Source organism: Mesoplodon mirus, assembly GCF_964341445.2.
Source record: "Mesoplodon mirus genome assembly, chromosome: 1".
In the NCBI taxonomy this organism is placed as follows: Eukaryota; Metazoa; Chordata; class Mammalia; order Artiodactyla; family Ziphiidae; genus Mesoplodon; species Mesoplodon mirus.
In genome coordinates this window covers 22,094,454-22,119,015 of record NC_138976.1, presented here as the reverse complement: position 1 = coordinate 22,119,015, position 24,562 = coordinate 22,094,454, and the positions used below count along the sequence as shown (strand labels likewise).

At 37.9% G+C, this 24,562-nt stretch overlaps 1 protein-coding gene across 3 annotated transcripts in view; it reads right to left on the bottom strand.

The window, feature by feature from the left end:
* Nucleotides 1–24,562, bottom strand: part of RECK (reversion inducing cysteine rich protein with kazal motifs) — a 77,314-nt gene that overhangs the window by 41,327 nt on the left and 11,425 nt on the right. The window contains exons 1-6 of one of the 3 annotated variants that reach the window (XM_082624373.1): nucleotides 20,542–20,618; nucleotides 19,998–20,128; nucleotides 19,596–19,632; nucleotides 16,962–17,047; nucleotides 15,343–15,390; nucleotides 1,660–1,693 (exon numbers count right to left, since the gene is read on the bottom strand). In XM_082624373.1, coding sequence (XP_082480499.1) covers nucleotides 1,660–1,693; nucleotides 15,343–15,390; nucleotides 16,962–17,047; nucleotides 19,596–19,614 — 187 coding nt within the window. In that variant the 5' untranslated portion in view covers nucleotides 19,615–19,632; nucleotides 19,998–20,128; nucleotides 20,542–20,618. Of the gene's footprint in view, nucleotides 1–1,659; nucleotides 1,694–10,079; nucleotides 13,698–15,342; nucleotides 15,391–16,961; nucleotides 17,048–19,595; nucleotides 19,633–19,997; nucleotides 20,129–20,541; nucleotides 20,619–24,562 lie in introns of those variants that run through there. The other 2 variants (XM_082624372.1, XM_082624375.1) reach the window with 2 other exon arrangements.

Here is a 24,562-nt window from a genome sequence, read left to right as displayed (position 1 = left end):
ATAGGACCAGTAAAAACTAAGAGATATCAGGACCACTTCATAAATTTGCAAATTATATAACTGTCTATCTTGAAACAAAATCCCAAAAGTTCTATACTGTTTGAAAATCTCCAGGACTATGCCTAAATTGAAAGTCCTCACCTCATAACTGATATGACTTGCTTCAACACTGAAAAGTAAAACTCACATTTGGAATAAACGATTCTGGATGTATGTATTTTTAAAAATCAAGGTGGACTATTTAAGGTATCTAGGAAGAGCAGGATGAGTGGCTGGGGGTGCAGATATGGGATTTATAATGAAGAGCAAGAGGTCCTCATAGGAGAGGCTAAGGGGTCTGTGGGAGGCTGAAGGGAGCCAAAAGGGTAGAGGTATGGCCGGAAAAGGTTAAGAAAATGGCAGGTAGGAGACCTCTGATAATAATTAGGGATGGTTATAGAGGAACCAGAATCAGGTCTCTGGTGGATTCCACAGACCAAGGAATGAGCAGGGAACTCAGACGACTTCCAGAAATAATGATAATGATAAAATCATATACAAATGAACTAAAGTAGGACTAAACTGATAGCAAGACAAGCCTCTTTCCTGGACAAGGAAACTGTTTCATACCTATTGTGCCAGCTAAGTTTTTGATTTGAAATTACTAACAAACTTACATTGTTCATTGCTGAATTGTTCATTTTAATCACAAAGAACAATCATTAATGGCTACATTTATCATTGTCAACCTCAATGAAGCTAAAACTGGGGGCAGGGGTGAGGGATGCTGAGGACAGAGGAGACAAGTGAGAATAGGACAAAGATGCCTGTCTTCTGATGCCCCAATTAGGCTGGCTTCCTCACCGTGTGGGAGGATATAGGATTATGTGCTAAAGACTATCTGGAAAATCTTGAACTAAATCCCATTTAGAAAGAGTAGAAGATAAAGTACAGACAGCTAATGTTTCCTATACTTTAATACACCCCACTGCCAAGCAAACCTAACAACTCTTTACTCCTCACACGTGTTTCCCCATCTCCAACTGTTCTCGCTCTTCCCTTCAGCTGGAATGCCCTTCCTCCAATCTCTACTGCTCACACCATGTCCATCCTTCAAGGCCCAGTTTGGCTACCAACTCCATGAAGTCACCTCTAAGCGCCCCTGCAAGATGTGATCCCTCCTTCCTCTGAACTCCCGCAGTACCTTATCAGTAACTCTATCCCATACCCACCGTGTCCCAGAGTTCTTTGTGTACAGGTTGTGTCCCCCACAGGTGTGCATCTGCCCTGCACAGAGCAAGTAGTCAGTGAATATCTGCTGAATGAACTGAGAGGCAGCCCTCAGCAAGTGCTGCAATTATATTATGTTATATTACGTGGGAGTGCTCAACTTCCTGTTTATCCAAGTGGGGCATGATCTTCCTCTAAAACACCCAGCACTGATATCTGCTTTGTAAATCTGTAATTAGGACATGGGACTTGTTAGAATTCATGAATGGCCCAAACACTCCAGAGGAAAGAGCCTATCAGAATCCTGCTGTGCACATTCCTTCAGACGGTTTAGTAACAGCCTAAGTTATAATGTCAGAGTTTTGGCAATATTTATAACAGCTAAATCATATTCTGTAAACCGTGTTTTGCTCTTTGGATTGCTTGTATAACCATCAACAATATACTTACTTTCATTTCTGCTAATGCAACTGAAAAGAGCATTCTGTAAATTAAAGGAAAACAAACAGAAATTAACAACCACATAGAATTTCTAATTTTATTCCACTTTTATAGTTATATGGAAATCAGGATATCAAACTATTTAATCCTTATCTAAATCCAAGATTAAAAACGAAGAAACTATGATATAGCATTCTGGTGAAAAGAGAAACCATCTTCTAATACATTTTGGGGATCAAGATTATCACCCAAGCCATAAGCTGACCACATTATAGCAAACCAAGTTTATGTAAAGCTGTACCAATGTGCGTATGTGGGGAAAGTACAATGTAGTAATCTCAATTGTTTCTTGTAGAACATAAAAAAGCTTTCAGAAAATAATATAATAAAGGTTATTTAGGGAAATACATATTTCATATAACCACTGCATTTTAGAGTTGAAAGGACCTTAGAGATCACCTCTAATTGTTCTCAAACCTGGCCATGCACTAGAACACCTGGGCTTCCTAGGCCTTACCCTAGACTACAGAATTGGAATTTGGGAATGAAGCACAGAAATCTAAATTTTAAACAAGGCCTCAAAGATGATTCTTATGTAGCCATCCTGGGGCCAGAGTTGGGGAATCTCTCTACCATATTACAGATAAAGAAACCATTTCCTTAGCAGGGGAGAGACTGCCCCAGGTCACTGAGCAAGTCAAAAGTAGAATCTGAGACTAGAATTAATGTTTTTAGATCTCTTAGATCACTGTTCGGAAAATATCACACTGTGTTAAAGTCATTGTAAGGAAAATAAACAAAACAAGACAAACAAAAAATTCCTTGTACTAAAGCTATTTGGATAATCAGGGCTTATAGACTATGATTAATATCACACTTGGAAGAGAACAAATTCTTAAAAGAATATGGGCATAAATAAAAGGTAGATGGAAAACAAGTACACCCTTATTAATGAATAGAGATGATTTTGGCTTTTATTTGCAACTAACTTCCAAGCTGGCTACGTGATCTAGACTTATTAAAGGATCAGCTTTACTGACACTTAAAACCTAGCTTCAAGGATCCATCTACGTAGTTGTGTGAAGCTGTACTGCATTTTCTCTACTAAATAATATTCTACTGTAGGAATAAACCACACTTGATTTATCCAAAGCAAAATACCCAGGACCCATAGATAAGGGCTAATGAATTCACCCAGTGTGAATTCTTTGTTAGAGATCTCATCAAATAATATAAAATAGTGAAAAGTAAATATTCTTGGTATTCTTTAATAGTGGTCTTTTTTATATTTCTCTTCATCCATGTTTCTTTGTTTTAGTTTGACTTTTCAGCTACCCATTATAGGTAGCCCTCTATTTTGGTTCAATGGTTTCAGGAACACTTTTAATAAAATGATCTAAATCAATATTAAAAAGTCATCTGCTACCAGGACTTCCTTGGTGGTCCAATGGTTAGGACTCCAAGCTCCCAATGCAGGGGGTCCGGGTTCGATCACTGGTCAGGGAACTAGATCCCGCATGATGCAACTAAAAGAGCCCTCATGCTGCAAGCAACTAAAGATCTCACACGTGGCAACTAAGACCTGGTACAGCCAAAAAAAAAAAAAAAGTCATCTGCTACCAACTTTCCAGCCCCTCTTAACTGGGTGAATAAAATTCTCATTGCCCTTCTCTTTTCTTTTTTTTGTTTGCTTTGCTTTTTTTGGCTGAGCTGAGAGGCTTGTGGGATCCTAGTTCCCTGGTGGAACCCGGGCCCTCAGCAGTGAAAGTGCGGAGTCTTAACCACTGGACCGCCAGGGAATTCCCTGCCATTGTCTTTCTAATATGCTGGTTGTTCCTCTTGTTCCTCTTGGCTCCTCTTGGTTTTGGCTTTTTTGGCCTTGTTCCTAAAGAAGTATGTTTATTATCTTGGTGGCCGTCCTGGGTTACATGGACTGATTTCCATTTTTGTTATTCTTCCAGTTACTTTTAAAGTCTCTAGAGCTGTGGTTTTCAAGTGGAGGTAATCTTGCTTCCCAGGTGGCATATGGCAACGTCTGGAGACATTCTTGGTTGTCATAACACGAGGGGGTTGGGGTGTTCTACTGAACTGACATCTAGTAGGTAGAGGAGTCTAGAGATGCTGTTAAACATCCTACAATGCACAAGACAGCTTCCTTACAACAAAGGATTATCCAGCCCCAAATGTCAATAGTGTCAAGGTTGAGAAATTCTGCTCTAGAAACTTAAAAATTTGTTCAAGCTTGATTTTTTAAAAAAATTTGATCTTAAAAATAAAAGAAATATCACTCTGGGTCAGCCTTGTGGAGCACTTAGCTTCAGAGAGAGGTACTAAAGGACACAAAATCTGAAAAATGTCGGAGATCAGCTAATCCAACTCATTTGACAGAAGCCAGAGTCTGAGGCCTAGAAAGGAGAACTAATTATGGACCCTAGCTTTCACCCACAAATGGGTTGGCAAACTATGGCACCCAGGCCAAATCTTGCCCGCTGCCTGTTTTTGTAAGTAAAGTTTTATTGGAACACAGTCACACCCATTCATTTACATATTGTATATGGTTACCTCACACTATAATGGTAGAGTTGAGTGGACAGTAAGCCTAAACTGGCCGGTAAGGCTAAAATATTTGCTTTCTGACCCTTCACAGAAAAAGTTTGCTAACCGCTGATATAGAAGGGCTCAGCTGTCTCTCTTGATGTCACATCCAGAGCTCAGAGATGTTCCCTAAGCATTTCTCATTTCCCTTAATGTTCACTGATAGACCTTTCATGCATAGCATTACTCTAACTTGTTGAACGAAAAGCTTTTATATTTCCACATGGCAGCACCTCTAGTGTTAATACCATTTTTACATCTCTTTATCTTTACCAGTTTTAAGGTTTCAAAGTATGGTCCTTATAGGGAATAGACTGGCGGTTGCTAAGGGGGAGGTGGGTGGGAGAGCGTTGGATTGGGAGTTTGGGGTTGCATGGTATATATACCATGCAAACTGGTATACACAGAATGGATAAACAACAAGGTTCTACTGTATAGCACAGGGAACTATATTCAATATCCTGTGATAAACCATAACGGAAAAGAATATGAAAAAGAATGCATATATATGTATAACTGAGTCACTTTGCTGTACAGCAGTAACACAACATTGTAATTCAACTATACTTCAGTAAAAAATGAAATTAAATTTAAAAAAGAATGGTCCTTCACTCAAGTATACTGGTATCTGATGAATTCATCAATTCTCTGTTACTTACTTTACACCCATCATGATTTTATCATAGCCCCCTCTTTGATAAAAGATTCTTAACCTTAGGTAACTCTACCTAAGGTATAAACTATAGGTAACTCTACCTTTTCACTGCTAAAACTACTGCTGACTATTTTGACAGGGCTTAAGACACACATGAGTTACAGCCCTGACAGTTTCTTCATTTAAGATGGTCCATCAGGGTCTTAGCTAGTCAATTCTTAAGTCTTTCAAATGCCCGATCGCCATCTAGTGGCAAAAGTGGGCAGTAACTGAGGGTTTATACTCAGTTGGGTTTATACCGAGCCTCTTTTGACCTTCTGCCACCAATATTATACTCAATGTGACTCCATATAGCAGCTCCCTCACCCCACTCATCTTACTCTAGAAGAGGTCAAAATTACAGTGTAACTGAGGTTAGGATCTACAAAAACCTCAGAGACCCAAAGAACAAGTCAGTATGCGAGCACTGACAGCAAGAGATCTTCAACTCCCAAAGCCTTCACTATACAGCTGGATAGAGAGATGTACACAGTAAGCAAAGGACAAAGGCGGGGCTAGAACCCAGATTGCTCTGCCAGTGCTCTCCCATGACACTATCCTGTGAGAAGACTTTGGATTATTATTCTGAATGCAGCCAATGCAAGGTTGAATTTATGTCCATAGAGTAACCTATTTTAAGTCTATTTTTTAAATCAACATCTTAAATTGTGAAAAAAATCATTTTCTTGAAGTATTATTATTTCCCTTAAAAAATTTTGATCATGAAATCTTTCCTCAGGCAGCTGCTTTCATTAGCCAGTTCCCTGCCCTACCTAAAATGGTTTTTGAGAACTGCAATAAGCCCTCCCACCTGGGGGCACACCTAGCAGAAAAACTAAGATACAGAGTGAAATCAAAGTCAAGGGAACCCTATGTGATCCTTTATGCCACACTGACCTTCCTTCTGGGGGGAAGAGCCATTGGGGTCCATCTGCAAGGTAGACTCTGCGGCTCTAAACTCTTGCTCAGAACTTGGCTCTGCAGATTTATTTTCTGACCTGGCCACTCACTTTTCCACTTCAATGATCCCTTCTAGCATTTCTCCATTTGTCCACTTGTCTCAATACTTTCTCTGTCCACTGCCCTCCTACTACTACTGGTCCCTCCAGCTTCCCTTTCTCACCAATGATGAGGATGATGAAAATGAAACAAACATTTCACATGAATCTTATTAAAAACAAACAAAACCAGGTTTGAATCTTGGATATTTTAGTCACTTCTGGACAAAGACCCAAAAGAGTACATTCTATGAACTGTTGTTAATGTTTCCTATTCCCAAGGCTACTTACTAGTTAAAAGTAAAGGGGCTGCTTTGTTCCTAAGGTCTCAATAAATAAAATCTGTTTGCTTTTCACAGATGGACTCAGTGTTCTCCCAGTTTGAAGTTTTGCATGAAGAATCTAGCTTATTAAATGCTAAGTTGGAGAGATTAAATAATTGACCTTTTTTTTTTTCTTTTTTTTTGGCCACGCTGTGCAGCTTGCAGGATCTTAGTTCCCCGACCAGGGATTGAACCCAGGTCATGACAGTGAAAGTACCGAGTCCTAACCACTGGACCACCAGGGAATTCCCCAATAACTGACCTTTAAAAACATGTTTTTTAAACCTCCACAAGATATTTTCTCCTTGTTGTGGACACCATGGCTTTTTAGTAAAAAAAAATCTAAGTGACTAGAATATGTAAAGGAGTTTAATAGGACATGGATGTCACTAAACAAATGACTCTTCAGCCTCCCAAATAATAAATGTCATTTCAATAGTGGGATAAAAATGAAACCCAAAACTGAGATAAGATTAATAGGTCCAGACTGCTCAGAGAAGTTTGCTCATTATCACCCAGAGCATCCAACCAGCTGGAAGCAAATTCAATGGCAAGTAACACCTGCAGAGTAACATAATGTCTAGAACACAGCTTACACAGAGTATGTGTTTGTGGCAGATTGACTGCAGCAATGGCCCCAATTTTTTACATTTCCCTGTATCTATTTCTCTCACACTAACTCTGGATTTAGACATGTGATTTACTTTAGTTAAGTGGACAGTAGCAAGCATGAGGTAAGTAGAGACCTGCACATATACTTGCATGTTTCCACTTCTTTTCTTGGGCCCCTGCCACAACCATGGGAACCTGCCTGAGCTAGCCTGCTAGAAGGCTGGGAGACACACATGGAGGAGAGCTGAGCTGACTTAGCCAAGGGCATCCTAAATCAGCCAGACCCTGGCTGACTTGCCAGCTGACTGCAGATGCACAAGTGAGCCCAGCCAGAAGCAGCTAGGCCTGCTAAATGCATGAGAAATAATAAATTATTATTAAATAATAATAATTCTAGGCTATGGAGTTTGGGGATGGTTTGCTACACAACATTGTGATTACAGATACAGTATTCAGTGCTTTCTCTGCTCATTCAAAGAATGCCTGATTCATAGACATTTACACAGGGTTTTCACATAAAACTGCTATTTATTGTGAAACAAAGAACCTTGTGTACTGTCCAGAGTGGGAAAATTTTCTATTAAAAAATTCTATCTATAAAAATACTAACTGTAGCACCTATTTACAGGCAACAAATTTTTGTTCATCTTTTAAGTCTTACCTGCTCTGTGAAGACTTCCCCATTACCCTGGGAAGGGTTTTTTCCTCCAGGCTTCAACGTGTCTTGCACAGACTTCTAGCAACGTACTTGTCTCACTGTATTGTAATGGACTATTTGAATTTCTCTCTTCCCATGGACTAGGCTATGAACTTCTTACAGACAGTGGCTAAATCCTTTCATCTTTGTACTCTGAGAACAGTGCCTGATACATATTAAGTGTATCAACTCAATGAATGTTGAGGGAACGAATGAGTGACATGCAAAGACAATTGAGACAATGGACTCTGTCCTAGGAACTCAAGACTTTAGCATTAAAAAGTGACTTGAAAACAAAGAGTTACACTATACGGTGACCAATGCTATAATAAAGCATGTCAAGTGTTTATAAATAGCAACTAATTTTGTGTGTGTGAGGGTAGAGGGCTGAGCAGGAAAGGTTTTAAAGAGGAACCATCTAAGCCAGAATTTCAGTAGGGGTTGTGGCATGCTGGGGTGGGGTGGGGGTGAAGGGGAGTTCTGATTTGTAATATTTGCTGATATGTGTGGTATAAATACCCCCATCACAGCTACTTTTCAAGTTAAAAACTGGCTTGCCAAATTCCTGAATATTTAACAAGCAGTTCTCCCTAGCTGGTAAGAGCTGGCTCCAGCCTACTAATGGATGGGGATGATAGGATGGATTCAGGGAACAGGAATTCCAGGAGGGCAACAGGTGGTACAACTACAACTAACAAATACAACACATGGTAATCTGGGAAGTTATAAGCAGTAAGCTGCTGAAGCGTCAAGGAGGGAAGAGTCAGGGGCTAGATCGAGAAAAGCTTAAGTATACCAGGCTGAGGAACATGAACTGTATCTTACAGGTGAGCCACTGAACAGTTTCAATGAAGGGAGTGATACGACCATATCTGGTCTTTAAAGAGGTCACCCTAGGAGAAGTGGAGATAGTAAATAAGAGGAGAAATTAGAGACAGGAAAGCTAGTTGGGCAGCTATTGTAGTTGTCCCCTGAAGTGGTATAAAGGCCTGAGGTAGGCAGTAACTGAGGCTCCGGAAAGGAGACCAGTTTAAGACATATTTCAGAGGCAAATCTTTAGAGCTTGAGAGCCAGTTTTTTGGTTTTATTTTTTGTTTTGTTTTGTGGGAGGTGGTGAGAAAGAAGAAAGAGTAGACAATACCTCTTAGGCTTTTAGTTTATGTGTCTGGGAGGACTGTACTTAAACAACCAAGCAAGAAATGCAAGAAAAATGATAAGTTTTTGTTTGGGGATGTGTGTATGTGTGGTGTTGTGTAGCAGTAGGGTGGAGGGAAGGAGAGGTAGGGAAGGTTAACAGTCAGTTTGGCTGATTTGAAATGTCAGCTGAACATCAAAAGAACACATATCCAGCAGTGATTCAGGAGAAAAAGAGGTTAGCAAAGAAGATTCTGGAGTTGTCATCATATTGGGGCAATTAAAGCTATGGGAGTAGATGAGATTGCCTAGGGAGAAAAACCTGGCCATTTGGATTAGACCAGGTCACAATCTAATCAGACTTGATCAGATTTCCCTTTTGGGATGATCTCATTCAGGTGACTTATAAGAATGGACTACAGAGGAAACACACTAGCTCAAGGAGACTAAATGGGAGCTATTCCCTTCCCCAGTACAAAATATGACAAAACAAAACAACATACAAATGGAACGTAATCAAGGTTTTATACTGTCTTAAGCCAGTACTGCAGGACCTAATAGGTTTCGCTCTTTTTGGAGCTCATCAGCTGCAGGTAACGGCTCAAATCTAGTCTGATACAGCATACCTGTATAGCATTTTACCGTTTACAAAGCCTCCCATTCACAGTCTTCTACTTACCATATTCTGACAATTCTCGGAATTTCCTTGGAACTAACTAAAAGAAGCTTTACATTTAGGTGCTGAAGGCTCTGCTGAGGCAAAGTGCCACATGATTCTTTTTGCTAAAATCCCCAAGCCAACTGTCCAAAGCCTAGGCTGTCATCTGCCATGTAAGAAGGTCTACTCTATTCCTGGAACTACTGCGGCACAGATCCAATCATACCGAGGCACAGAAGGCCTCTAGCTGTCCAGAGAATCCTGCTGGTCCTACATCCCTGCCCTCCTAGGTCTAAATTTTTAGGACTATTTTTTCATCCCTTTTCCTTTATGCTTCTGGTAGTAAATCTAGAATCAAGGTTAATTTGAGAGAAAAGGAACAAAATAAAACTAAAACATAGAAATCTTTAAAACAGAACATTTTATTGCGACATTTCCTGAGGATACACTGGACAGCCCATACAGACATACATAAATATGCACCAAACACTGGAATCCACGGGTACCACAAAGTGTGTGGTAAGCTACCATTTGTGTAGAAGGGTAGAAGGGTAGAAGAGGACTATATATACATATTTACTTTTATGTGCATAAAATATCTCTGGTGACCTTAGGAACTGGGTGGCTGTGGTATAAGAGGTAGGAAAGAGACTTTTTATTGTATACTGTTTAGAATTTTGAACATGTGAATATTCAAAAAATAAAATTTAACACATACCTGCACTCTTCTCTTATGCATTTAGCTGTGTGTTGATAGGATAGTGCTGACAGAACCGAGCCTGGCACTCACAAGGCTGACCATCTTTGTTTTTGTGGTTCTTAGAGCCTCTTTTTAATATCTTCAGAGTCTTAATTTTATCTCGGCATTCTCAGAGAACCAGAGCCCCAGGACAGAACATTATTTTAGTTTTCTTTAGCAACAGTTTAGTTTAAAACTTAAATGGATTAAGCTTAAAAAAAAAAAAGCAAATCCTCACAAAAATATCTCCTACTGACTTTCCTTCATAGTTTCTCAACTTCCTTAATGAAATAACATCAAATAACTGGATTGAAGAAAGCTACGAAGAAAGGAGAGAATTGAAAACCACATTTCTGAAAACAATATAAAGAAAAGCGTAGAGAAGGATCTGTGAAAGAAGGAACAAAACAGTAAAAGCACAAAAGTCTGAGGACAAATTTGGAACACTGTACTTCAGTGGCTCATGCAGCAAATGGAAAGGTATATATATATTTATGCCCATTATGTTACAGAATGGCAGGTAAGGTGTGACATAAAGGTATGAAATGGGTTTATGAACCTGAAACTAAAATTTGTCTCATCATGTTACAGACACTGCCAGGTCTCTGGAAATACACCAGCCTCATATCATCTTGATGTTTATTCTGACATTCAAGAAAATCACTATCAACAACCAATTTTTGTTTTTAACCACCGTCTTGGTGGCTAGAAGAAAATGTTTTCAGCCAGCTGTAGAAAAAGACTATGCAAAAAGTATTACACTAGATGTCTCACACCTCATGGAAAACATGATTAAGTTTTTACTTTAGTTCTAATCAGCCAATTTGCCCTAGTATGGCTAAACTAGTATGGCTCTAGTTTATATCCAGCATTTGTTCTGATTGTTGGTGCCTGTCATTCCAGTTGTTTAATATTTTAAATATCATCCCTGGTCTAGTATCATACATCCACGAGTGCATGTGGCCTGATAAATACTTCTAGATGGGCCAAGACCAAGCCTGTGAAAATGCATGGCTAACCTAGAACCAAGCATGCCCATGACACTTGAACACATCTGTGATGGAGTTATCAAGCCACTGGTTGATTTTGATAGCTCTAACCAAATGTGTGTGTGATTCTAAAAGAAGTATTCTCAATTTCTAAAGGAAGTACTCTTTCATAGGTATGAGTCAGAATAAGAGAACTGCAAAGATGGGAGAAGAGCCAAATCTCCTGTCCATTGCAGAAATCCCCTCCACAATGTATTTATCCAGTAAATCTTTGCTTTGAACACTTTCACTAATAAGAATTTCTCTTTTTCTTGGAGTATCTCAATCTAATATTCTCACTGAATGTCAGATCAGTATATGGCTCCTTCTCTTTCCGTTCCCTAAAAACGATTTTCAAAATCAGCTTTCTATTTTTTTCTATATTTTTTCTTTCATAGAGCTTTCTTTCACTCTCAATGTTCGAGGGTTACTTCATGGTTGTCTTTGGGCATGATCTCTCATCTTTAGTCTGGTATTCCTAACTACCTCTGAGATATGGGTTTTTACACTTAAAAAGACCTAACAATATACTTCAATTTCTTTAAAATCCCTTCCCAATGTATATGCTATCTTTGCTGTGTATTTTCTCTCTTTTTTTAAACTCAATAATAAATTATTACTGTTTTATACAACCTGTGTGTGTTTTAACTTAGTCACTTTGTATCTTTATTGTTCTCATTTTCCTTTGCATCTCAAATAATTATAGATATTTTAGAACTTCCTTTAAAGAAGGATTTCTAGCAAGGGTCCAGTACTGGCAATTCCCTGTTTTTGTCGTCTGAAAATACCTTAATTTTGCCTTCTTTCTTGAAAAATATTTTCGCTGGATATGATAGTTATTTTCTCTCAGAACAGTTTAGGTATCATTCCACTGTTCCTGGCTTCCTCTATTGCTACTGAAAAATCAGCTGTTGACCTCCTTTGAAGACAATGTCTTTTTTTCCTGACTGCTTTTAAGACCTGTGGCTATGACATATGTCTGTAACGTATGGATTTAAAAAAAAATCCTGCTGGGGATTTCTTGGGCTTCTTTAAACACTGCCTCTGTCCCATATTCTTTCTTCTTCTTTGAGTATTCCAATTAGAATACTTCCTCTATCCTCCATGTCCCTTAAACTCTCTTTCAGTCTATCCTGCGCTGCTTTTCCATATAACTTCTTTAGTCCTATCTTCCAATTCACTAATTGTTTTTTATATTTCCCTGAACATCATCTCCTATATTCAATCCTTTATAACAAATCCTGAATGATGGACTCTACCTTCAAATCTCTGATTTATTCCCAAATACTCGATTCTATTGCTATCATCCTAGTTGTGGGCCTTATTTGTTTTTAGCTAAGTTAGAGGAATTTGGGGGATCTAAAACTTAGCCTGCACATACCTAAGACTTGAAGCTTTCTAAAATACTGGACTTTTATTTGTTTTGTTGGTCTCCTATCACAGAATCTTTATCATCTCCCTCTACTTAATAATGGGCTGAGCCCCAAAATATCATTTTTCCAGGATCTGGTCCCACTTTGCCTATCCAAGCAGATTCTCAGCCCAAAATAGGCCTATCTTCTTTTTTACCTCCCACCTCAGTCATGTGCATTTTTGCTAACATGCTGTTGATCCAGTCTTCTAACCCAAATTATACCAATCCTTTCAGGCCTCTCTTTTGCAAAGTTTTCCCTGTTAACTCCCAACATGCTCAGTCTGCTTTCCAATTTCCTTGAGTTCTTGCACGTTCAGTACATATTTTAACTATCCTGACTCAGGTATAATTCTTTAGTATTTGAAGTTGAGCTGTATGTAGCTTAACCATAATTCTAACCTAGGTCTGACTCCAAAGTTTGTTTTCTTTCTTTTTTTAAGATAATTTTATTTTATTTATATATTTTTGGTCACGCTGCGCAGCTATGAGGGATCTTAGCTCCCCGACCAGGAAACGAACCCATGCCCCCTGCAGTGGAAGCATGGAGACCTAACCACTGGACCGCCAGGGAATTCCCAAAAGTTTGTTTTCTTTCTAATATAATAAAACTGCCTCTCACTATTCAATAAATATTTGTTTATTTGCATAAAAAAGAAACCAGATACTATAAAATCAGACATAAAATGCTTTACATTTCACTAGTTTATCTTAGCTTGGTTGGAACAAAACAATCTTAAATGGCATAAAAATTTTAAACTTTATTCATGTAAGTAAATTTCTGAGGAAATCCCCTCAAAGGGGATTCTGCAGCAGCTTATCAGTAAAGATAAACATTAGCTCCTTCAAATATAACCGCTCATTCTCTGAATCTCTAGTCAAACTACACAACACCATCCTTCAGGGTAAATGTTATTAACCCCTAAAGTTGTAAGCCTAAAGGAATAGCTTACACATCTGGAAGTTCACTTCCAGGGACCACTCCAGTATTAAGGAAAAGGTACCAAAAGCCTAGTTTTATAAATTATTCTAATGTTGATAAGCAACTAATCCAGTTAAAATAGGTTGCACTACACCAATGTTACGCAATTCACTTTATAACAAATAGCCATTATGTCTAGACTAGACTTTAACAATTCAGTGAGAGTGACTGTTATTTGGGGCTTATAATGCAGAAACTTCTTTCTGTGTTAAAGTGCTCTTGCCTCTCTTTTTATTTCTAAATAACATAAAAAATCAAATTGAATCTTGAGTTATCTTGAATAATTTGTACAGTCAGTTTTATATATATATAAAACACACATATATAAAAAAACCACATGTATACTTTACATATATATATTACATATATATTTTTTACGTTTATATATATGCGAAAGAACCTTCTTGGCATGTATATTTTTGGAAGATAGTTGCTTAATTCTAGGCCAAATAGGGGAGGATAGACTGGAAAAGGTAAACTACTCTTAGTATTTCTCTCATAGGACAGTGTTTATCTCTCTTACCTTTCCTGTCCCGTCCTTCATCAACAACATACTGGCAGACTTCCTAGGGCAATGCAGAAATCCAGACAAGAGAAGGAAGCACACTAAAATAATGGAGGACAGGCTACAGGAGATGGACAGTGTCAGACATCATGTGGGAGAAAAGAAGGAATTATCACAGTTAGCCACTTTGTTTAAGGGAAACTAAAACTAGTTATTTCAAAGGTAGAGAGATAAGAAAAAAAAGAAAGATCTTTTACTTCTTTGTAGAAAGGCTCTTTTCAATAAGAACAGAGAAGAGTTGCAGTTAATTTGGAAATTTGTCTTCAGAGAAACAGATATAACTTAGCAATAGTACAAAGGAACAAAAGATAAATAAGATTTTTCCAATTCCAAAATATTAATTGAGAGATATAATTACAGGCTTTGAGAAAAGAAAAAAAAATCAGAACTATAATCTAGAAGCAGTTAAGAGAGTTGTTCTACCTTTCTTCTCCAAGAGAATACAGACTATTAAAAGCAATAGGAATCTCAATGTTTATACATACAAATGATGAATGAGGCATATGTGCTTAAGTATGCTTAATTACACGGTCTTACACTATAAAAAATAATAATATTGTCATACTTAACAATGAAGTTCTAGGAACTGAACAAAGTAGTCCCAGTGAGGAGCTTTATCACATTAGGGACAATTTTTTGTACATATTTGCCTGGTGTGAAATACCTCCTCTACCTCTGCCCCTCCTCAACCTGTGTCCCCCTGTCCCCCCCACGCCCAATCTAGATACCACAGTGCTTGAAACACCACCATTGGAAGACAAGAGTCCTTCAGATTTAATACAGCCTTTGTAATTTGGTATGTACCTTTCCCCCCCAAATCTAAGATGCTAGGAAAGTCTGAAGCTACTCACACTAGCAATGTGATTTTGTTTCTTCCAATTAGAGGTAGTTGATATAAAGGTGGATACCTGGATGGATCAAGGTATAGGAAGAGGGGCAAAAGAGGATATGGAACCTAAGAAAAACTATTTTACAACCTTGGATACAACCAGTTGCTTTATTATGAAAACATTATAGGTTAAATCCTCTGTATATGTGATTTAGGCATGTCTTTCAAATTAACGTTTAATTTCAACAAGTTAATTAAAATTATAACATTTCTAAAAAAGGTAAAGGACATTTTTCTCAACGCCATATTTTCTGTAAAGTAAAAGGCAATTTATTTAACAATGAATTCATTTTTAAAATTTGAGTGATTTTATCAATTCTGATAATATCTAATTAGTCTATCCAAATTTGTTAAATAAAATGCATACCTCATATTCTTTTCTGCAAACTCTGGAAATATCATTTTTTGAAGATGCCTAAAAAATAACAAATTTCTGCATTAATTTATTTAATCCACATTAAACAAACATTAGCTCCAGATATGCTAGAATTTCACTCTAACTTTTATGGCTTTAATCTCACATAATGACACAGTCCTTTTGTTATTTCAGAAACTAGATAACTTTGAAGGAAATGTAAATCAGAGGACTTTTTTTTAAAAGCTGAATTCCATTCTGTAGCACATTTTCTTGTGAAGCTCCGAAGCTCTGCTGCAGTGAATTTTCTTGTGAAGCTTTGCTAGGGCATTTATAGTTTACTTTTTCTTTAACTCTTCATGTTTTAAGTTCCCATATGAGCCAAGATCCATATATAACAGAGGAGACAACTAAAGAGGGAAAGGCAATGCCAGGCAATTAATAAGTTATTTTTATGTAATTTCCTTAACAAGTTTATGTAGAAGATATTATTCCTTCTACAGATGAGGAAACTGACACACAGAAAAACAGAAAGTTATTTACTACATTTAAGTATACACTTTCTATAAAAAACAAGCCAAAACAAATCTGCTGAGGGGTGGCTGTTCTTCCACATGATGATAATCCTCATTTAGAGACGCAGTTCCAGAGCCATGGACTCTGGTTCCTTGTTCTATTTCTTCCTGTTCTATCACCTAGGCTCATGCAATTCTGAATAGACCTGCTGATGAGGACAAGGAAAGCAAAAAGCAGAACGGACTGGCAACTATTCTGTGGCCCACTAGATGTACTACAGATCAAATGCTCTACAACTCAGTTTCATCTCAATGCCTGGAGGAGAACAGCAGATAGCTAGGCTATGTGCTGCCCAAAGAGTGTGGCTCAGTGGTCTGTATGAAAGCGAAGGCATCACCATGTCTCATATACTCCTGTCTAGAGACCAGTCACTAGAAGGAGGAAATAAGAGAAGGCTTTCCAGTTTAGTTTTAGGGACACTTAAATTTCCCAGTTTTCCATACTCCCACCATTTGGAGTATGAGGAGCCAGGAGACCAGTTTTTCCACAGCACTCTGAGGAACCACTATGAAAATATACACAGTGAGGAAGAGTTCAGGGGTCTAACTTGAATTGGACCTGAGATATATCAAATCAAAGAGAAGTCATAATTCACTGTAGGAGTCATGCTCACCTTAGGAGCAGAGAAGGTATAAAAGAACATACTCAGAGTAAACCTATGATGAAAGACAGAGGGAAGATGAAAGCAAAATAAGCCAACTGTGTCAACTGCTCTCATCCAAGCATGCCTGAAATTTACACGACCATTTGGAGTCATTCAGCATAGACTAAGCATGACCATAGGCAGAACACAAAAGGCCTTGATTCCTATAATATTCTTTCTTTGTGTGGAAGAGAGAAGTTAAGAAAGAATAAGAGAAGGCTGAGGGTCTTACATGCAGCAGCCATAACTGAAAAAGCAGCATGTCTAAAAGGAAATGGTCCATGTAAGAAATGCTAAATTTGCAGCTTTTATGGGTCACCTCTCCAAAGATATGAGGTAGGTTAGGTCCAAGACACAGCCAAAACTGAAACTCTACTCCACGCTGCTTAAGAGCCTGATTGCCAAGTGTTACCTGCTTGCATGCCTGTCGACACTCCAAGGTAATAGCCAGTTCACAGCAGCCTAAGCCAACCCAGCCATCAGACTTCTTAAACACACCTTAAAAACAAAATGTTCAAATGTTTTGGTCATAAGTAGTGACAAACACAAATAGAGTGCCAAACTGGTTCGTGGATACCACTACAAGTCAAAGCAGGTGTCCATAAGAAAGCTAGCTTAGATAGCAGGGTCTCAAAGTATGAAGCCCCTCCTCCCACCCTTACTCTCAATGCTATCAGTCTTCTCAGGGTCCCTCATAGCATAATTACCAGGTCCTTTGTTTTTTTCCCTCTTCTCCCTGCCCACCCTAAACTCTCTTTAGCTCATTCTCACTCTTAGGTAAACAGAATCTCTAGAGGACATACAGGCTAAGGAAAGCAATGAGAGGCTTTCTTCACCTTTGGACTATGAACCAGAAGAGGAAAGGATTCCAATTTAACTTAGTAAGCCAACAAATAAAAAAGGGCATGAGTATTATTGCATTCCAACATTCAAAATATTAAGTACCTAGAATAGCATAAAACACACGATGCTGTTTAAAAACTGATACTTAGTAAACAGACAGGAACATCTCCTGTGAGCCATGACTGACTTTGATGGGTACACTTTATTGTGGGGCAAAATGACTATTCTGGTTCAATTTATGCATAGCTCTATTTCTCCAACCAAATTACAGTGATACCAAAAGGTGATAAAATTACAAAGTGTTCTAATGCAATTTTCAGATCCCTTTTTGCAATAATAAGTGTCAATGAATAACTCCTAGGATAAAATTAGGAGATATAAGTAATAATTATGAAAAAAGAAAAGATTCACTTGTAGGAATGCTGCAAATTCCTTCTTATCTCTAAGAAATGCTTTATGCTGCTTCCATATAATACATAGATCTGCAAATCCACATGTACATTAGATTATTATTTCCATTTTTTTAAAATGTCAGGGATTCAAGGCAATATGTAACATAGTTCTCTACACGAAACTAAGACCTAATATAATAAATAGAAGTATTCTGCTAAAAAACAAACCGAACAAAAGCAAACAAATGGCCCATGGACAGACAAAGCTCTCAAAATATAATCATAAACCATCCCAATGGTTAAAACTGGCTAAAAATCCTGCATATCATAAGCTTCTATAACCCTACATGTTTTAATGATATAAGGGGCAACAGACTCCCATCTAGTCCCATTGCCTAGGATAGTTAGTTTCCTCTCAATCTTTGTTGCTATTCAGAATCACTGATATTCTAGAAAGAACTTTGAATGGAATCAATGTAGGTCATAAACTCTGTGAACTTTTATACCATAATGCATTTTACTGCTGTTTTCACATATCCAGTGCCTCTTAGAAAATATTAAATTATTCAACAAGCACTTACATTCACTGAACCCCTATTATGTACAAGGCACTCTATTAGGTATTTTGTGGGCTATTAGATAGATAAATATATGATTTATCCCTTTATGGAGATTACAATTTGGTAGGAACAATACACACATATATATAATTGCAGACACTAGGGAGAGGGAGAACTGGGAGAACAAGCAAGGACGTGGGCAATTCTAGGAAGCAAATAGTCCAATTTGTTTGAAATGAAAACTTCAAACAGTGTGAGAGCCTTCAGAATTCAGAGAAACATATGATATACTCCCTTTTTTTCAAGGCACTGGCTTTAACCAGGACTGGAAAATGAGCCTTAATCCTAGGAGACCATGAATGCCAGGCTAGGGAGTTTGGCCTTTATTCCGATGGAAGTGGATATCCCCGGAGGGATTTTTTTTGAAAGGGGTGGGGAGGACAGCTATGGTGTACTGAAACACCAGTTACAAGGTTATTGCAATAATCTACCCCAAAGGTGTAATCATAAAGGCTTGAACTAGGAATAGTGAGGATAGACGCAAGATTTTACAAGAAGAGAGTCAATGAGCTAAAAAGAAAAAGCTATCAGAGATAATGACTTGAGGGCTTCCAGTCTACAGTGTCACTCACAAGAGAAAGCAGTTATGAGTTTTGTTTTGAATTGGCACTTCAGATGCCACCTGGATGCATAGATCCAGGTAAAGACGTCTAGAGGTCATGAACAATGACTTGGACTTGAAAGTTATCTTCCCAGAGCTGATTAGATAACAGTTCTGGGAAGGAATGTGGTTACCAGGGTGAATGTGGAGAGAGAAGGGAAGAGGACCACACACAGAAATAACTGTGGCAGTTATGGGGGGGACGGTGTGTGGGGGAGGTGGGGATAAGAGAGGGCAAAGTCACAAGGCCAAGGTGAAGTCACAAGGAGGGAGTGGTCAATCATATCAAGTGTCACAGGGAAGTCAAAGAGAATAAGTACTGAGAAAAAGCCATAAGATCTAGGAACCAAGAGATCCTGGTGATCTTTCAAAGACCAGTTTCAATAGAATGGTAGAAGTGGAGTCAAGAGTACCATTAAGGACTGAGTGAATGAGAATTAATTATACATTTGAAAATTTGGGTGCCTACAGGAAGGAGAGGATAGAAATTCAAGGGTAAACATTAGGTTACAGGACTATGACACAGATTTTACAATCACAAAATAAGTTTTAAAAAATAAAGCGCTAAATGTTGCAGTTCTATTGCTTACCTGGCAAAGATGAATTCATACAACTCCAAATGTCAACCTAAAATTGTAATCACCAAAAGACTTTTATGTAGATAACCAGTTTCTAAATATGAAAATTTCTACAGAAATTATGTATAGCTAATTTGATTATGTTTGTGTCTATACAATCAATGATCTAGAACTATATGAGTATCAACCAGCTATTCAGGGAAGAAAAAATAGAACTGAGATGTAAAAATGCTGCTTGCTGTTTTCCCATCTTCCCATCTGAGAGTACTAAGGACAAATATGGTTACTCAGGATGCTTACTGGGATAACTGTTTCCAAGCACAGAGATAAAAGTACCTGTTGAGTGACTAAAGGAAAATATGTCAGTCAGAACTGTTTGATCATCAACCTTCCCCCCCATTTAACCCAAGCTACCTTATCTAAGGAGGCTCCCTCATGCCAGCTCAGACTTTCTTAGCCTGGCTCATGAGTACCCCAAACGTTGAGGATGGCCCACGCATTAGAGGCATTTTAAGTTACATGATTCAGACAGGCATGCAATGTATCTATAATATACCAGAAAATGGGAAGACAGAAGTAATGAGAAGTCACACATTTTCCCTTACCCCAAATCCAACTTTTTAAAAACCAAAATATATGTAAGAGTTATTATGGTTTTCATAAAATTGTCAAAATATGATAATAAGTAAAATTCCCAATTCCAGATAAACTATTATAATGAAATTTAAAGACTGGAATATATCATATACCTACATCATAGGTATAAAATAAACAATGAAAGATGAAAAACAATATTCTATCTAGCAATTTGTGTGAAGATCTTTTTAAAGTACCTAGTTAAATCTAACATTTTACTTTGACCACAAACCCCAATCACACTGAAAAATTTGCTAAATCTAAACTCATTAGAGTGCTTCATTAGACAAAAGCTTCCATAGTTCAGTTAAATAAGACCTACCATTGTTTCAGGGCAATAATCTGGGGCTCGCTGCAACAGATGTTTTAGTCGGGATTCACTTTTTGAGGAGAATATCTATTTGACAAAAAAAAAAAAAAAAAGTTTTGTGGCATTTTTTCAACAAGAAAATAGAGGAGGTAAACTTATTATCCTCTAGATTTATGAATTGTCTAGAATATTTTCCAATTTCCCTTTATAAACGGAAAACCTTTGGAAAGATCTAAATTAAGGTGAGGTAGTATTTCTTAAAAGGTTGGTTAGCTTGGCAAATAATCAACAAAATCTAAATACGGCAAGTCTAATGATCAAAAATGGAGAAAACCAGGCTGTTAACCTGATAGGGTATAGGGGAGAAAAAAAAAAAAAAAACAGAAAAGGAAGAAAAAACAATAAATTTATTCTAAACTGTCCTACAAACTGCTTTTAGTCAACTGACCACAGTGAAAAATAGACTATGCCATACCCTTTATATTGGTGAAGAACAACTTTGTGAACAGCATTATAGCAAAAACTTCTCCACAGAATTCCATAAAATAGAGAAAAAGCCATCTTTTAAATAAAGCTGCTAAGGGGTTGACAAATTCACTCATCAGGCTAGTTGGCTCACTTCCAAATACAACTTTAATTAATGCAATTGTAATTTAATGTCTCTGTAAATTTAAATCATTACATATATTATTACCTGCAAATAGTCAAGATTGTAAAGTCTATGAATGCTAACGACAATGAAAAAGGATTTATCTCCAGTTAGTTTTTCTTTTTTTTGTGACGCGGGCCTCTCACTGTTGTGGCCTCTCCTGTTGCGGAGCACAGGCTCCGTACGCGCAGGCTCAGCGGCCATGGCTCACGGGCCCAGCCGCTCTGCGGCATGTGGGATCCTCCCGGACCGGGGCACGAACCTGCGTCCCCTGCATCGGCAGGCGGACTCTCAACCACTGCGCCACCAGGGAAGCCCTCCAGTTACTTTTAACAGCCATTTTTCTCCCAAACCACAAACTATAATTAATAAATGAAGAGAGCTAGAATATCACCATTTTGCAACTCCTAGTGAATTAATGCACTGAGGCAATTATTAACAATGGCTGCTAACATTACAAAGAGACAACCAGACACAATACTATTTGAGTAAGACTTGCCAAACAAAACAAAAACAAAACCTAACCTGAATTTGATCAAGCCTCTGGTTCTACCCCATAAGGTAGCTGCCAGCCATGCGTGGCTATTTAAATTTAAACTTAAATCAATGAAAATGAAATAAAATTTAAAATTCAGTTCCTCAGTCTCTTGAAGCACATTTCAAGTGTTTACTGTGCACACAGAGCTAGCAGTTTCCCTACTGGATCATACAGATATAAAATACTTTGATCACTGAAGAAAATTCTATTGGGAAGCTCTGCTCTTAAATCTACCTACCAATTACAGAAATACAGAGGAAAGAGGAACACATTAAATGATACCATAGGGCTACAAACAGCATGATTCAGACTGTGGGAAACTCCATAGGATAAATGACCAGATTTATCCATTAAATAAACTGCAAGGAGAAACCCATATTAAAAGATCTTTAAAAAACAATTGCAATGCTTATATCTCACTTGGATCCTGATTCAAACTTATGAAATGAAACTTATTAAACAGTTAATAAATTTGAAAAATAACTAGATATTTGAGTATTACATTTTTAAAGTGGTAATGGTAATATGGTTATTTTTTAAGCGAATACTTATAATTTATAGATACAGACTGAAAATTTATGGAGCAAATGATATGACAACTGGGATTTGTTTCAATATAAATTTGCCTCAATATAATGCGCGCGGAGCGGGGGGAGTAGATGGGAGTGTAAATGAAACACAACTGGCCTTGACTTAACAATGAGAAAGCTGAATATGGGAGTTTACTGTATTTCTCTTTACTTTTGTATATATTTGAAAATTACCATCATAAAAAGATTAAAAAGAAGAAGGAAAAGAAAAAGAAAGGGGAAAAGACAACAACGAAAGGCAAGAAAGAATAAAAAAACGTCAGGAAGAAAGGAAGGGAGGGAGGGAGGAAGGAAGGGAGAGAAGGAGGGAAGGAGGAAGCACATCACATTTGTAGTGGAATTGGAAGAAGCAGAGTTTTGAGTTAGGCACTATTCTAAGCACTGGGGGATTCAGCACAAACGAAGCAAACAGAAGTCTCTGTTCTAGAATATCTCCTCTAAAAGTCTTCTTTTTAAAACTGAGGGACTTTTCTCAGATCTCAAACTTCTTGAATTATATGGCATCTGACACCTTATTGTGCTATTATAAAACATCAGTCCTGACTTCTTATCTAAATTCAAATTCTAAAAGTTTTAACTCCAAATCTTCAACTGTCTTCACACAGTGGTTTTCACTGATAATTCAGCAACTCATCCCCCCACCATCTTTTTCCTAACTTTCCACAGCCATCAAGGGCACTAGTATTCACTCCAACTCAAAACCTAAATATCAGCAGAACACCACCCTTCATTTCCTACTGGTTGAAGAAATAATGATTCCTCACTCCTGGTAATTCCTTTCATTTTCAGTGAGCTCTACCAATTTTAGCACCCTGGCCTCCCTCACTTCTCCCGTGATTGCGATGACTGACTCATCTGACTGCCGAGTTTGGCAGGGGAAAGTGAACATATATAACCCAACCCTTACCTCTCCTCCTCTGGGAGTAAGTCTAATTCTGTAGTTTAGTGTGTACCTGGAGATAAATGCTACATTCAGCATCTATGTAACTAGTAATAAAAGTAATATTTGGGGTTTTACCTGCCTTACTCCTTTGCCTTATTTCTCAATTAGTTAAGAACTTGGTCAGGGAAGAATGTTTTTTTAAATTAGGATGACTACAGTATTCACTTAATATGCTAAATTATAGAATTTCTAGCACTTCATATTTTAAGAAATTCGACCTTGCCTGTTGCAGGTGCCTCATAAAAATCATTTACCCTATGGAACCTTAGTGGAAAAAACAAGAGGAAACAAAGCAAAAAGTCAGGAAAGCAGTGCTTCCAAAAGTAGAAGAGCTACTTTAAAAGCTCCCTTATGGTGAAACCATCAAGAGGCCATTTTTGCTTTCAAAAGCTATTGTTCTGGCAGTAAACTTGCAGAAAACCTAATCTGCTATAGTGTTTTGACATGAATTCTCTAGCAGCTATTTATTTTTATTATTTTAAATAAATTTACTTATTTATTTGTTTGTTTTGGCTGTGTTGGGTCTCCATTGCTGCGCGTGGGCTTTCTCTGCTTGTGGCGAGCGGGGGCCACTCTTCGGTGCGGTGCGCAAGCTTCTCATTGTGGTGGCTTTTCTTGTTGCGGAGCACGGGCTCTAGGCACGTGGGCTTCAGTAGTTGTGGCACGTGGGCTCAGCAGTTGTGGCTCACGGCTCTAGAGCATAGGCTCAGTAGTTGTGGCGCACGGTCTTAGTTGCCCCGTGGCATGTGGGATCTTCCTGGACCAAGGCTCGAACCCGTGTCCCCTGCATTGGCAGGCGGATTCTTAACCACTGTGCCACCAGGGAAGACCCTCTAGCAGCTATTTAGATGAGCTGTTTTGTTTTATACTTAGAGTATCTTGCAAAATCTTTCTAAATTCATAATACTGTTTGAGAGAAGTTTTAATCCCAGTTAGGTAGTGCTCTCATTTTTAAGAAGTAACAAAATCCAGGTTATTACTTGAAAACTCCTCAAAAGATGACTGAGGTCGTTAATTCTCAAGTGGTAAGGCTAGAACTACACAATCAGGATGATGAAAGAAAGGTAAGACACAAACAGCTACTGTCTCAGTGGAACTTGCCTAAAAAGGCTCAAGCAGAAAAATTCAAAACTACAGAAAAGTTTCCAGAATAGTACAATGAACACCAACAGTCTTCATCTAGATTCACCCATTACTAACATTTGCAACATTTGCTTTAACTTTCTTTACATATACACATTATTACTATTACTTTGATGAAACATTTAGAATTCATTACAGACATGATCATTCCTAAATCCCAGCACATATCT